This window comes from Perognathus longimembris, chromosome 3 (genome assembly GCF_023159225.1).
Source record: "Perognathus longimembris pacificus isolate PPM17 chromosome 3, ASM2315922v1, whole genome shotgun sequence".
NCBI classification, from domain to species: Eukaryota; Metazoa; Chordata; class Mammalia; order Rodentia; family Heteromyidae; genus Perognathus; species Perognathus longimembris.
In genome coordinates, this window is record NC_063163.1 from 57,461,970 (window position 1) to 57,478,067 (window position 16,098).

At 48.3% G+C, this 16,098-nt stretch overlaps 1 protein-coding gene across 1 annotated transcript; it reads left to right on the forward strand.

Moving 5' to 3' along the window:
* The first annotated feature begins 1,754 nt into the window (after window positions 1–1,754).
* On the forward strand, window positions 1,755–15,333 carry Urad (ureidoimidazoline (2-oxo-4-hydroxy-4-carboxy-5-) decarboxylase). Its single transcript, XM_048340833.1, has 2 exons — window positions 1,755–1,929; window positions 14,987–15,333. Exons 1-2 carry the CDS (start codon window positions 1,755–1,757, stop codon window positions 15,331–15,333), a joined length of 522 nt encoding a protein of 173 aa, XP_048196790.1.
* Window positions 15,334–16,098: the final 765 nt, after the last annotated feature.

Below are 16,098 nucleotides of genomic sequence, written 5' to 3' on the forward strand. Positions count from 1 at the left end.
GATAGGATAGAGGGCACTCTAAGTCTGGGTAGGCTGATAGTATAGCAGTATGGGTCCGAGATAGGGGAAGGGAGTCTAGAGAAACCGGTCCACACCTATCCCCAGTCTTCATCTGACATGGTAGATGCTGCATGGGTCAGTCCTTGAGTAAACTGAATCTCACCATTTTGCTAGAGGATGAAGGGGATGGAAAAGCTGGAGACAGCTATGGGACTATTTGTGCAAATCCTTCATGGAGTTGAGTGCTGGTGACTCACATCTGTAATCCTAGCTACTCAGGAGACTGAAATCTGAGAATCATGGTTCAAAGCCAGCCCATGCAGGAAAGTCCATGAGACTTTATCTCCAATTAGCCACCAAAAAAGCCAGAAGTAGAGTTGTAGCTCGAGTGGTAGAGCACCAGCCCTAAGTAGAAAAAACTGTCAGGAAGATCCTGCAGATCTCAGCCTCCTAAGAAGCTAGAAATGATTATTATCCTGATTTTTTTTTTCTGTGGCCAGTCCTGGGCCTTGGACTCAGGGCCTGAGCACTGTCCCTGGCTTCTTTTTGCTCAAGGCTAGCACGCTGCCACTTGAGCCACAACACCACTTCTGGCCATTTTCTATATACGTGGTGCTGGGGAATCGAACCCAGGGCTTCATGTATATGAGGCAAGCACTTTTGCCACTAGGCCATATTCCCAGCCCATTATCCTGATTTTATGATGTACAAAGATGTCCCACACTTTAGCACATGCCAGGTGGCACAAGTTGGGACCGAGATTAGAACCCAAGTTGGAGCTAGGCATTAGTGCCTGTAATCTTTGTAGCTACTTGGGGCTCAAAGATAAGGAGGATCACAGTTTGAAGCCAGCCTGGGCAGAAAAATTCATGAGACTTCTTTTCAATTGAGAACTGGGCATGGTGTTGGGCATTGGTGGCTCACACCTGTAATCCTAGCTACTCAGGAGGCTGAGATCTGAGGATTGTGGTTCAAAGCCAGCCAGGGCAGGAAAGTTCAGGAGATGAAAGCTCATCTCCAGTTAATCACCTCCCAAACCCCCAAAACCCAGAAATGGAGCTGTAGCTCAATTGGTAGAGTGCTAGCCTTGAGTAAAAATGCTCAGGGACAGAGCCCAGACCCTGAGTTCAAGTTCCAGGAGTGGCAAAAAAAAAAAAAAAAGAACTGGGCATGGTAGCATACACCTGTCATCCCAGTTAAACTGGAATTGTAAGTAGCTCTTATGAGTTAGACCTGTGTAGGCATGAAGTGATGACAAGTTCGAAAAATAACTAAAACAAAAAGGACTAAAGTTGTAGTTCAAGTGATAGCAAGCCTGCCTAGCAAGACCCTGAGTTGAAACCACTGATCATCAAAATAGAATGTTAAAGACACCAACAGTCTATCTGGCAGGAATGGGGAGGTGAAATATGGCTCCTACTGGCTTTGATTACAAGAACAGCTTGGTTGGAGACAGTCTCCTTACAGAGGTCTCTTTACCCTGGCTCATGACCTTGAGCCTGGGTTGGGAATGGAGCTCAGGGGTAGAGTACTCACCTGGCAGGTGTAAGGCCTTGGGTTTAGTCCCGTCATGCATGTGTTTATTCATTGCATAAGTATTCTGATTGCGCTCTCAGAGGCATTGAAAACATGCTAAAACTGGTATTGCATAATTCCAAGTGTGTGCATTCGGCAAATACCACCAAGTAAAGCAGGTCTGTTCGCTCAGCTGAAAGAAGATCGCATGTCTAACTGCCTCCCGTTGAATATAAGCAATGGACATGGCGAAGGTCAACTCTATGGACTTCGGGGAATTTGTGGATGTGTTTGGAAACGTCATTGAACGATGTCCTCTGGTTGCAGCTGCTGTCTGGTCCCAGCGTCCGTTCTCTGACCTAGAAGATCTGGAAAAGCATTTCTTTGCTTTTATTGATGCTCTTCCACAGTCAGGTAAGGCTTCTGTCAGGAGACTCTCTGGAAAGGCAAAGGCTTTCTAATGCTCTTCTCGGGATGTTTTCAAATAGCTTGATCTAGTTGCTTATACTTGCCAAGTTTTTGTAGCTGTTTCAGTAGAAAGTTCAGCAGATACCTTGAGATTTAGTAAACCAGGATCTAGTGCAAATGAGGCCCTAGGCTTCTGGAGGATGGAAAGAATCTGTGTGGGCCAGGCTGCATGACTCAAACCTATATAATACTAGCTACTCTGGAGGCTGTGATCATGATTCAAAGCCAGCCCAGGCAGAAAAGTCTGTGAGACTGTTATCACCAATTAACCACCAAATTGCTAGAGGTGGAGCTGTGGCTCAAGTGGTAGAACACCAGCCTTGAGTGAACAAGCTAAGGGACAGTTACCCCGGCCTTGCATCCAAGCCCAGTACAGTATAGAACAGTACAAAATGTAAGTCTAATAATATAAATAAATAAATAAATAAGAGTCTGTGTGAGCTGTGCTGAAGTCCCTGGTAAATATTAGAGCTGCAAGGTCACAGGGTGAAAAGGCTGAGAGTGAGCCAATGACTGAGCAAAGGTCAGGCTGAGGCCCACCCACTGTGGCTCAGGCCACCTACTGTGGTCTTCTGCAGTGTCCTGCATGCAAATGAGGAGACAATGTGATATTAGGGGATCTTAGGAGCTTAGGGAAAAGCGCAAGGGACTGCCACTTTTATATTAAAAAAGAAGAAGAAAAAGAAAGAGCCTTTTGGACTACAAGGGAAATTAATGCATTCAGATCAGTAACTCCCTGAGGGAATGAAGGGGAGAGAAGCAAAACTGAGGAGATCCCTCTGGAGAAAATAAAACACATTGTTATTTCTTCTGGGGAGAGAGAAGATTGAGGCATTCCTAGTGGTGAGGTGAGAAGAGAAGATGGTGATTTGGGAAGATTTAGTGACTGAGATGTGTGGCTGAGAAACACAGCTCCACCAAGATCTAGAGGCTCCTGGGTGCATGTCTGTAATCCCAGCATACCAGAGGTGGAGGCAGGAGGGTGGCAGGTTCAAGGCCAGCCTGGGCTACATAGATCCCATTGAAAGGAAAAGAGGAGACACAGAGACAGAGAAAGGGAAGGAAGCTGGGTGCCAGTGGCTCATGCCTATAATCCTAGTTACTCAGGAGTCTGAGATCTGAGGATCACAGTTCAAAGCCAGCCCAGGTAGGAAAGTCTGTGAGACTATTATCTCTAACCACCAGAAAACCAGAAATGGAGCTGTGGCTCGAAGTGGTAGAGTGCTAGCCTTGAGCAAAAAGAACTCAGGGACGGCACCCAGGCCCTGAGTTCAAGCTCAATGACTGACAGAAAAAGGATTGGTAGGGGGAGGAAAGGAGAGAGGCCCAGAGGCCAGGGATTAGCAGTGTGTGGCTCACAGCTTGTCCTATGCCCTGTGGAGGGCCTGACATACCATCAAGGAACAAGGATAAGGGGCAAGAGCCAGCTCACACAGGAGCGATCCTCCATAAGACAGCTAGGTGAGGCAGGGAGAGGCCTGTAGCTCTCTGTCCCATAGAAGAACCAAGAAACGGAGGGCTCACATCAGCATGGGCTGTGGGGCTCTGATGGTCACCTGACACCACAGGAAGGTCTTAGAAATGAAGGAGTAACTTTAATTCAGCATAGGTGTGTCTAAGAGGAGCAGAGGACGAAGGGCTAAAGTCCATGGGACAGAAACAGATGCAGGTCCATCCTTACCCAAGCTTTTTCTCTCTCTGCTGCCACCCTACCCTGCTGCCACTCCTCCATTCCTGGCTTTTTGCTGGTTAATTAGAGGTAAGATTCTCTCAATTTGTCTGAACTGGGATCCTTAGATCTCAGCCTCCTGAGTAGCTTGGATTACAGGCATGAGCCACTGGTGTTTGGCTTCTACTAAGCCATCTGACGTGAAGGGAGATGACAGGCTTGGAGTCCCTGGACCCAAGATTGACAGAAACAGCCCAGCTCTAACTGACTGAGGGGGGATGTCATCCAGCTTTGCAGCCCAAAGCCTGTGGGGTGAGGAAGATGTCTGTGGGTTATCAGAGTCCAAGCTTATGATGTCTGACAGGGAAGTGAGAGAAGATAGAGATTCTCCAAAGCCACGGGGCAACCATCTTTAAAATGTTTGCCTGATTATTTCTTTTTTTTTTTTTTTTTTGGCCAGTCCTAGGCCTTGGACTCAGGGCCTGAGCACTGTCCCTGGCTTCCTTTTTGCTCAAGGCTAGCACTCTGCCACTTGAGCCACAGCGCCCCCTCTGGCCGTTTTTTTCTGTATATGTGGTGCTGGGGAATCGAACCCAGGGCCTCATGTATAGGAGGCAAGCTCTCTTGCCACTAGGCCATATCCCCAGCCCCTGCCTGATTATTGCTTCTATCAGGATAAACAAACAAGCAGCTCACCCCTGTAATCCCAGCTACTCAGGAGGCTGAGATCAGAGGATTGCAGTTCAAAGACAGCCCAGGTAGGAAAGTAAGACTCTTAGCTCCATTTTTTCTAAAAAAAAAAGGTGGAAATGGAGGTATGACTCAAGTGGTAGAAAGCCAGCTTTGAGCAAAAGAGCACAAGGCCCCGAGTTAAAGTCCCAGTTTGGGTAATAAATAGATACCTCTAGCATTAGTAGTACTTTTTTCTCCACTGTGTTCTGTGAGTTTCACAGTTGTGAATTTGTTTCAGCCTTTTAGTAGCCCTTGAACATAAATAGCATTATTATTATTCTCCCCACTTTACAGAAGTGAAAACAGAGGCACAGAGAAATTCAGTAACTTAAGGAAAGCCACGCAACTAGAAAGTGGCAGCAGCACTAGATTTCTAGTAACTGATAGCCAGCCTCAAAGGTTTTGTTTTTGTTTTGGGCAGTACTGGAGTTTGAACTCCATCTCAGGCTTGATAAGCAAGTGCTTTACCCCTGGAGCCATGCCTCAAGAGCTACTCAATGGCTTTTGAAGAATTTTTCAGAGAATCCAAAACAAAAGTCCAGAATCATTTCTAAGGGATTCACTCATTCATTCTCTGAGTTAACATTAATGCTTGATATCACCCAAGGCTTTATGCTTCATTGTTCAGACAGTCAATTGTTTGAGGTGTTAACATGAGTTAATAATAATCTATTGTATGCTTGAAATTTTTTGAGAGCATAGGCTTTATTTATTTTATTGAAAATCCAGAGCCTCATGAATGCAGTCAAGAATTCAACTGTAATCCTAACTGCTCAGAAGGCTGAGATCTGAAGCCAGCCTGGCAAAAAAGTTCATGAGACTTTTATCTCTAATTAACCACCAAAAAAGCCAGAAGAGGAGTTTTGGCTCAAGTTCTAGAGTGCTATCCTTAAGTAAAAATAAATAAATAAAGCAAGCAAGCTCAGGGACATTACCCAGGTACAGAGGTCAAGTCCCAGGACCATCTCTCTCTCTCTCTCTCTCTCTCTCTCACACACACACACACACACACACACACACACACACGATATGGGAGAGGATGGGTATGCTAAATCACTTGATATTGTCACTTCCCATGCTACCCACAGTGAAGACATTGAGTTATGCATCCTAAACTGTGAATTTATCAAAAAGATCAGGCAAAATGGAGCTTATTGCATAGACTACCTTATGTCTTTGCAAGACAAGGAGCAAAATGGGTGTAACACAGTCTTTGAACTCTCCAACTAAAGGTGACCTTGGAAAGTGCATAGGATATATATATGCCTGGTGAAGGATTTGTTCAATGACCTAAGGAATCCATCCTCCCATCTGAGCTGCACATGGTGGTGCGTATTTGTAATTCCAGCTATTCCAAAGGTAGAGATAGGTTCTGGGCCAACCCCAATGAAAGATTAACAAGATTCCTATTTCAACAAACAAACCAGGTTTAACAGCTACTGGACAGTAGTCTGAGGCTGGCTGGGGAAGAAACGGAAGACTAATTAAAAATAAAGCAAAAAGGTGGTGGTGGTGGTGGTGGTGGTGGTGGTGGTGGTGTGTGTGAAGGAATGACTCAATAGTAGAACATCTGCATAGAAAACTTGAGTCCATAGATTTCATAGAATTTTTTTTAGTACTGGTTTTTTTTTTTAACCAGTCCTGGGGCCTGAACTCAAGGCCTGAGCACTGTCCCTGGCTTCTTTTTGCTCAAGGCTAGCACTCTACCACTTGAGCCACAAAGCCACTTCTGGCTTTTTCTGTTTATGTGGTGCTGAGGAATCAAACCCAGGGCTTCATGTATGCTAGGCAATCACCCTACCACTCTACCCAGCCCTTTAATAGTATTTTTAAAAACAGCAAAAGAAGGGGCTGGGAATATGGCCTAGTGGCAAGAGTGCTTGCCTCGTATACATGAGGCCCTGGGTTCGATTCCTCAGCACCACATATACATAAAATGGCCAGAAGTGGTGCTGTGGCTCAAGTGGCAGAGTGCTAGCCTTGAGAAAAAAAGAAGCCAGGGACAGTGCTCAGGCCCTGAGTTCACGGCCTAGGACTGGCCAAAAAAAAAAACAAAAAAACACCAAAAGAAAGCCAGTGGTTCAAGTCTATAATCCTAGCTACCCAGGAGGCTAATGAGGATTGTGATTCAAAGCCAGCCCAAGCAGGAAAGTCCATGAGACTCTTATCTCCAATAAACCACTCAGAAAAAGCTGGAAGTGGCACTGTGGCTCAGGTGGTAGAGGGCTAGCCTTGAGCAAAAGACACTCAGGGACAAAGCCCAGGCCCTGAGCTCAAGCCCAGCACCATCACAAAAAAAAATTTTAAAGAAAGAAGAAACCAGAGGGGGGTGGGGAAGGAAAGATGGGAAGTCCATCATTAACGGGAAACTGAACATTCTGTTTCTAGTATGCTAGTTGTGACCATCTTGGGTATGCTGTGATGGCAACTGGCCAGTAGATGGCAGTACAGGATTACTATTTAGCTCCAGCTCAAGGCACAGGTGCTCTAGTTGAATCAGTTCCCACCAACTAAAGGTGAAACCAGGAAAGTAGAGCGCAAGCACGCTGGAGTGCATGTGAGGAACCACACACTTCAAACCATTTCAAGGCTGATTTGTGTTGGGGTCTAGCTCCAGCACATCTTCCTTCCCCAAATAAAAGTCTCTGTCTCTCCCTCTCTGTCCCTTTATTTCTCTCCTGCCTCCCCTCCTTGGTGCTAGGGATAAAACTGAGAGTTTTGCCCATGCTAGGCAAGCAACACTCTATCACCCCTTTGTGGCACTTGAGAATTGCAGTAATGCCATTACTTAAAATTTATCAGAAAGCCAGGTGTCAAAGACTGAGATCTGAGGATTGTGATTCAAAGCCAGCCCAGGCAGGAAACTCTGTGAGAGTTTTGTTTTGTTTTGTTTTGTTTTGCAGAGGTGGGGGTGGGGGGGGGGCCCGGGAATGAGAGTGGGGACTGGGGAAGCGGGGCTTGGGGCTTGATTCAGGGCCTGGGTGCTTTTCTGCTCAAGGCTAGAACTCTAATTTGAGCTATAGCTTCACTTTTGGTTTTCTGTGGTTAATTAGAGATCAGAATCTCAAGGACATTTCTGCCTGGCCTGGCATCAAACTGTGATCCTCAGATCTCACCCTCCAGAGTAGCTAGGGTTAAAAGTGTGGGCGACCAGCAGTTGGCTATGTGACACTCTTTTTTTTTTTTTTTTTTGCCAGGCCTGGGGCTTGGACTCAGGGCCTGAGCACTGTCCCTGGCTTCTTTTTGCTCAAGGCTAGTAGTACTCTGCCACTTGAGCCACAGCACCACTTACAGCTTGTTTTCTGTATATGTGGTGCTATGGAATTGAACCCAGGGTTTCATGCATGCAAGGCAAGCACTCTACTGCTAAGCCATATTCCCAGCCCTACGTGGGACTCTTATCTCCAATTTACCACCTAAAAAAGTGGAGCTTTGACTCCAAGTGGTAGAGAGTGCTAACCTTGAGCAGAAAAGCTCAGGGACAGCACCCAGTCCCTGAGTTCAAGTTCTACTAGCAATAAAAACAAAGGGAAACAAAAACAAAAAAATACCTCCAACTTATTAGAGAAAATATTTGGTAAATTAATGAAGAAATTAGATGTTAATACTTTCCTTAGAATACAGACTATCAGAGGTTTAATCATACTATTGAACTATGTTACTATGGCTTGGATGGACTCCATGGCAGAGTGCATGCCTAGCATGTGTGAGGCCCTGGGACCCATCCCCAGCACTAAGTAAATAAATAAACAGATATATGTTTATTCGGCCAAGAAAAGATAACACTCCTTCTCAAGACTGGCATATAGTTTGGTAAATATGGTACACCAGCACTCTACCAGATACATCAGAGTGTCTACTACCTATGCCCAGGCATCGTCTGGCACTGAACAGTGAGCAAAACTAGTCTCTACTTTCAATGATCTTCAATTCTAGCAAAGACGGGTAGGATTAACATGTCAATATAACTATTACAGGTTCTAAAAAAGGTTAAAAGGAAATGTATATTTCGCAGGAAATTTGTGATAAGGAAGGACTGTCTTTCTTTTTTTTTCTTTGTGCATGTGTGTGTGCCAGTCCTGGGGCTTGAACTCAGAGTCAGGGCTCTGTTTCTGAGTTTTTGGCCTTAAGGGTAGTACCCTACCACTTGAGCCACAGTTCCACTTCTGGGTTTTTAGTGATTAATCGGAGATAATTTTCATATTTGGGCTAGCATCAAACCTAAATCCTCAGATCTCAGTCTCCTGAGTAGCTAGAATTACAGGTGAGAGCCACCAGTGCCCAGCTAAGAAGGTCTTTCTTAAGGAATAGAATTTAAAATTAGAGCTAAAGAAGAAGAAAACCAAGATTGAAGATGAGGTCACTTTAAGGAAACAAAAAGTCTGCAATGAGGTATGTCTTAAATAGAGCAATGCCCTGATTCCAAACCCCAGTACCATAAAAAATGAAAGCTGAGCACTGGTGGCTCACACCTATCATCTTAGTTACTCAGGAGTCTGAGATCTGAGGATCAAGGTTTGAAGCTAGCTCAAACAGGAAAGTCCATGAGAATCTTATCTCCAATTAACCAGCAGACAGCTGGAAGTCGCGATATGGCTCCAGTGGTAGAGCACCAGCCTGGAGCAAAAAAGCTAGAGTGTGAGGCTCTGAGTTTAAGCCTCAGTACTGGCCTGGAAGGAAAGAAGAAAGGAAGGAAGGAAAGAAGATGGGAGGAAAGAAAAAGAGAGAAAAGGAGTGGGGTGGGTGAAGGGAAGGAAGAAGGGAGGAAGGGAGGGAAAGAGGAAGGAAAGAGAGGGAGGAAGGGGGGAGATCCTGAGATAGGTGTGAATTAGACAGTTTGAATGCACAGCAAGTGCAAGGTGGTTAAAGAAAAATGAAGGGCAGAGGACAGTAGGCGATGGTGGAAGTAGATGAGGGTCAGGTCACGCACTTCATAGGAGTAACAGAGTTTGAGAGCTAGGACTGAGGCTCAGTGGTGGTGAGGCTGCCTAACATGTTCAAGGTCCTGAGTTCCATTCCCAGCACACACACACACACACACACACACACACACACACACACACACACACACACACACACTGCTATTTCTTTCCTTTTGCTGTGTGATAGCCGTGGGTTTTAGAAAAGTCATGTGGGTGCCACATGAGACACAGGAAGAGCCAGTCCAGGGCTATCACTGTTGAGAAAGTGAGAAAGACAAAGCTACTTGGACTGGGATGAGATCTGTAGAGAAATCTCAGAATTCCTGGAATAGATGTTAAAGTCAGCAGTTTGGGGTGGGGGGGGGCGTGTACGTATTTAGTGGTAGTGGTGGATCAAAATAAAGAAATGAAGAATAACTCCTATGCTTTTATTCTGAGCAAATGAGTATGGGAAATGATGACTTTCTCTGAGGTGAAGAGGACTTAGAACTGAGAAGTTGGAATGGGAAAGGAAGCTTTAAGTCGGAGCTGCCTTACAGACATCCAAATGAAAGTGGATCTTAAGGTGGACAGCAAGCTAAGGGCTAAATAGATCTGGGTGTCATGCCCAAATGATGGCATTTAAAACCATACACCCGGGGCTGGGGATATGGCCTAGTGGCAAGAGCGCTTGCCTTGTATACATGAGGCCCTGGGTTCGATTCCCCAGCACCACATATACAGAAAACGGCCAGAAGTGGCGCTGTGGCTCAAGTGGCAGAGTGCTAGCCTTGAGCAAAAAGAAGCCAGGGACAGTGCTCAGGCCCTGAGTCCAAGCCCCAGGACTGGTCAAAAAAAACAACAAAAAATCATACACCCACCATGCTGGCTCACACCTCGAAGCCCAGCAACTCTGGAGGTGGAAACCCAGAGGATCACAGGTTGAGGCCAGTCTGAGAGAAAACATTAGACTCCTTTTCAATCAGAAAGCCAAGGGGGAGGTGGTCCCAGACAAGCATGTGAGAGCCTATCTGAAAAAATAACTAAAATAAAAAGGAGTTGGGGCATGGCTCAAGTGGTAGAGTACCTGCCTAGGAAGTAAAAAGCCCTGAGTTCAAATCCCCTTACCATCAAAACAATGAAGGAAACAAACAAAAGCCTATAAAATTGGATGGGAACACTTAGTGAATCTGCATGAATAGAGAAGGGAAGAGCCGTGAGTGCTGCATTCTGAGCAGTTGGTTATTATTCATTTGTGTGTGTGTGTGTATGCAGATATTGGAGCTTGAATTCAGGGCCTTATGTTCTCACTTGGCTTTATCTTTCAAGGTAAGGCATTCTACAACTTGAGCCACACTCCCTTTCTGGCTTTTGGCTGGTTAATTGGAGATAACGGTCTCTCTGATCTGTTTGCCTTGGCTAGCTTCAAACCAGGATCCTCCACTCTCCTCCTGAGTAGCTAAGATTACAGGAGCCTCCATGCTGGCTCATTTCACTATTATTAACCTGGCAGAGCAAGCTAAAAGGAGGCAAGCAACATCTCCAAAAGCAGAGGAGAGAAGGCCAACTATCTGGCATGTTCTCTAGAGGTTAGAAAGAAAGAGAATGTTCCAGGCATGGTTACACATGCCTATAGCAAGGCTGTGCCTCAAAACCTCCACACAGGAAGAAGAAGAAGAAGAAGATGAGCATGATTGAGACATGGTCTTTGTGCTCAGCCACCCTGTCTGCCATTTAGACCTTAGACTGGTGCATCTGGGTTGCAGGTGGAGCTGGAACCTGGACACGGGGCCCCTGGGGAGAGGCGGGGAAGCCAAGGCCTGTGCCCAGAAAAGAGGAGGAGCAGAGAAATAAGGAGAGATGATAGGACAGTAGGGCATCCTGGAAAGGCTTTAATTTTGCTTCTGGGCTGAATGATTGTAAGGCACGGTGTGTGGGGGGGGGGCTGAAGATGGAGGCGATGGAGGAAGGGGTATCTGAAATGGCAGAAGCAACGTCTTTGAGAAGGGAAGAGGGATTGATTTCCACACATAGTGCAAAGATTGATCTCGGCTAACAGCAGACCAGTGATGGTTCCATTTAAGAGAATGCACAATTGAGTACAGATACAGGCAGGCAAGAGGACTGTCCAGTTACAGGGTTCTATTGGTCAGTGGCCACTATTGTCTGTCTTTCCTTATACTATGGGAACCTGAGGCAGGCTCTGCCAGGTACCCTCTAAGTGCAAATTCCAGTCCTGTGTTTTCATCAGATAATACACATCCACAATGATGTCTCTAGATGTGACAGAGTTAGAAAATCCAGAGACTGTGGCTCATGCCTGTAATCCTAGCTACTCAGGAGGCTGAGATCTGAAGATCGTGCCTCAAAGCTTAGAAACCTTGTTTTTTTGTTTTTGATTTTTTGGTCAGTCATGGGACTTGAACTCAGGCTCTGTCCCTGAGCTTTTTTGCTCAAGGCTAGCACTTTATCATTCTAAGCCACATCTCTATTCCTGGTTCCCTGGTGCTTAACTGGAAATAAGAGTCTAACAGATTTTCCTGCCTGGGCTGGCTTTGGACCATGATCCTCAGATCTCAGCCTCCTGAGTAGCTAGGATTCAAAGGCATGAGCCATTAGTGCCCAGCTGTCCATGAGACTTGTAACTCCAATTAACCACCAAAAAACCCGGAAGTGGAGGTATGGCTCCAGTGGTGCTATATCAGTCTTGAGCAAAACAGCCAACAGACAATGCCTGAGTATGGGTATGTACATACATACACACACACACACACACACACACACACACAATTTCAGGAAGGACTGAAGAACAGCCTCAGAGCAGGAACATGCTCTAAGCACCATGGGAGAGCTTGGACATTGAGGTGGAGAGCCTTTGAGGATACAAAAAGATGGTTCACAAACTCTAGCCTCCCTCTGGAGTTTGTGGCCTCTGCCGGGGGTAGCCGGGGATATGATGCTGGTGTGAGCTGATGGGTTCCTTGCTGTGGGCTGACACTATAACACCATCCTGTAGTAGCTGAGAGATCAGTGGTTTGGGATAAAGCAGGTGAGGTCTTGCGCTGGGGCAAGTATGCTTCTACTTCATCTGGGTAACCAAGGTATTATCACCTACCACACCTACTTGTTCTGTGGTGTGGAAAAGTGTGTGTGTGTGTGTGTGTAAATTTCAGTTCCTCTTTTTTTAAAGTCTATTTTCTTCTGCCCTTTGCTCAGCCCTTTTAGTGTCCTCCTTTCTCTTCTCCCTCCTCTCAAGAGTGGAAAACACATGTTCTGTCCTAGGCAAACATTAACCTGGGGCGGGTGACGCTTTCAAGAGGGGAGATAAACCCTAGGGGGAGTCAGAAGTGAGGTACAAGGGCTAGAAGGGCAGGAGGCAGGCCTGGTGTGTGCACTGCACCCCCGGGGGAGGGATTGGGAGGGAGGAACTGGCAGGGGAGGTGAGAGGTCACCCCACACACATACACACCAAAGGACTCCCCAACGCTTGGACTGGTCTAGAGAGAGCAATAAATAGGGGGTTGGAGCCCCCTAACTGGGCAAGGGGAAGGAGGAGCAGCTTTGAAAGTGAATGAAGAGGACTTTGGGGTGGTCTTTCCTATGCTGGGCAAAGGCAGTCAGAATGCATAGTCCCTTCTTCCCCCCCCCCCCCCCCAGGCCCCTATGTTCCTGGTTCATTTGGCGGATGTGGGGGAGAAGGGGTGCTGAGCCTCGTGGCATGGACAACCCCATGCCCACTCCCCAAGGTGGGAAATTTAGCACCCACATTTTCACACTACTCCTGAGGAGGCTGGACTCAGGGAGAGGGAATGAATTATTCCTGTCTGTTGACGCTGGATGGTAGGGCACCCAGAAGAGGGGTTCCCTAACAATGGTGTTAGTGAACTGGGATTCTTGGGGACATAGGTTGTTGTTGTTGTTTTTTAATTTTTTGTTTTGTTTTTTATGCCCAGGACTGGAGATTGAATTGAAGGCCTGACACTGTCCCTTAGCTTTTTCACTCAAGGCTGGCACTCTACTACTTGAGCCATGGCTCTACATCTGACTTTTTGCTGGTTACTTGGGGACTTTTCTGCCTGGTTGGCTTTGAGTCACAGTCTTCAGATCACAGCCTCCTGAGCAGCGAGGATTCCCTATGTGAGCCACAGCCGCCAGCTTGGGATTTGCTTTGAATACCCTTTGACCTTTCAGGGAGTGTCAGGTCCCTGGAAGCCACTTCTGTGTTGGTGTGGAGGTCTCAGGGCAGTCAGCCTAGTGCCTGGGTGGTCACCTTGATCACCTTCTCAGAGGACTCCCTAAATCCTCCCCCTGGAGATCTCACCCTCCTCTTCCCTCCTAGCTCTGGGGACTTTGGTCCTGTGAGTTCTGTGGCATAAGTCTTACACCCTTTTATTTCGGGGGAAGGGGGGAGACTATAAGATGTGAGAATGAGAAGACTACATCATAATTATTAGTTCTTTTTAAGATCTTTGGTTTCATTGAGATATCATTTATTCAAGAATGTTTTCATTTGTTTCTTGTTATCAGCAGAACCACTCACGTATTCCTACTAGTCTTCTTGAGTCAGGAAGAGCCAGGTACTTCCTGTGGCACCTCAATTCCATTCCAGGCTTTACTACACAAGTAACAGCGAGTTATGTTTGTGGGCACCAGACCCTCTGCTGGAGATAAATGATGGGCCTCTAATCCTCACAGCTACTCAGCGAGGAAGGTGTTGCCCTCGGTGTTGTCCTCGTGGTGAAGCTTACCCTAGCTGAGAGCTTGCCTCACCTGGAAAGTTCAATTCCCTAGAGTGAAGTAAAGTGATTGAACAGGGCTCAAGGAAATCCCCTGGGTTAGGAATTCCAATCTCAGATGTCACACCAAAAAGCTTTCTGATTTTAAATCTAGGAGAAGCTTTCTTCATTGAAAACCGGCTCTTTGTGATCTAAGAAAAGGGATCACACACACACACACACACACACACACACACACACACACACACACACACACACACACTCAGAGTCGCCAACAAGGCGGGTGGTGGGTGGGCGTCATTTTCCTAAAAAGAGGAAAGCCACTTATATTAAAAAGGCGGTGCGATTCAGGCTGGAAAGGTGGGAAATCCAGAACTCTCACACTTCGGGTCACAAAGTCTTGGGCATGTATTTGCCATGTCCCCCACCCCAGATGATACCCCTCACCCCCACCCCCCGGAGCCACCCCGCCCCTCCCGGTGCTCCTTCGGAGCAGAACGAAACCCATTCCCCGGCTTGGCAGGAAGTCTTCGGGCCCTCGCGTCCGGCCCCTTTCAACATCAAAGCCCCCCTGAGAGCAAAGAGGACTTTGAAAAGATAGGCACAGCTCGGGCTCCCTTATCGCCCGTCCTCGCTCTCTCCGAAACAGGTTGTAAATTCCGAGCCTCGGCGGCCGCCCCTTCTCCCCTCCACTCCCCGAGCCTCAAGGTCTCAAAGAACAAACCTGCCCCACCCCTGTGTCCGGACCGGGCCCGAAAGTTAGCGGGGACCGAGGAGCAACGGGGTCCCGGAGGCAACCCCTGGGGGTTGCAGGAGGGACCCAGCCTTTCTCTCTCTCGGCCTCCTCCAGGCTTGGGCGGGGTTGCCCACCGGGCCGGCTCTGCAGGCCGCATCCCCGCGGCCCCCCCTGCAGCGCCGCGCGCCCTCCACCCAGCTCCAGCCTGGTCGTCTCTGCTTCTCCGCAGGCCAGGAGGGCATCCTGCGTTGCCACCCGGACCTGGCGGGTCGCGAGCAACAGCAGGGCACGCTCACAGCAGAGTCTCAACGAGAGCAGAGCAGCGCGGGCCTGACGAGCCTGGGCGCGGACGAGCGGCGGCGCCTGACGGAGCTCAACGCGCAGTACCGCGCGCGCTTCGGCTTCCCCTTCGTGCTGGCCGCGCGTCTCAGCGAGCGGGCCGCGGTGCTCCGCGAGCTGGCGCGCCGGCTGCACTGCCCGCCCGCGCACGAGCTGCGCACCGCCCTGGGCGAGGTGAAGAAGATCGGCCACCTGCGCCTCGCCGATCTGCTCCTGTCAGATCCCTCCAGGCTGTAGCGGGCACCTGGGGCGGGGACCCCGACGCTGGCCGATGGGGGTGCGTAGCGGCGAAGACCTGGCGAGGTGCGCTCTGCGCGGGAGACCGACCTGGAACCTCGTCCGCAGACTCGCACGAAGGAAGTGGAGAATTGAGGCACCCACACGAGGAATGAGTCCTTTTGTTCCCCCCACCCACCCACACGCTCACGTGCACGCGTTGCCAAAAATGATCTGTAGAGCTTGGGGCCCTTCCCTCGATTTATCCAGCTCACTGCTTCCATTATTCTGCACTAGCTTTGCGGCCTGATGACAGCGCCATCCTTTGTGGGTCGTTTCCCCGCGCCCCCCCCGCCCCGCAAGCCTAGCCGCCTCTTATGGGCTCCCTTCCCCTACCCTGCTCTGTCTCAGCCGCCAAACAAAACGAATGAAAAGGGAATGTTTTATTCCACAACGGTTTGTCTGTTTTACTTCTCCCACTTGACTTGTTGTACCTGACCCATGTATGTGGAAATGGCTTTGTCACTGTGGGCACCTAGGGAAGCCTCAGCAGGCAAAGCAGATCGCTGACCTTGGTCCAGAGCTGAGAGGAGCGGTGGAGCCCTAGAGCCCTGCCACTGGCCAGCGGTGGCCAGCGATGGGAGAGGTGTCCCCGTTTAGACGAAGGAGTAGCTGTGACTTCCCAGTTACTTCAGGCCCTTCCGGTTCCCAGCCTGGGAGAATCTGAAGGTCTGCAGCAAAGGGTCCCCCTTTTCTCCTGAGAGCACCCTGGGAGTGGACGGAACT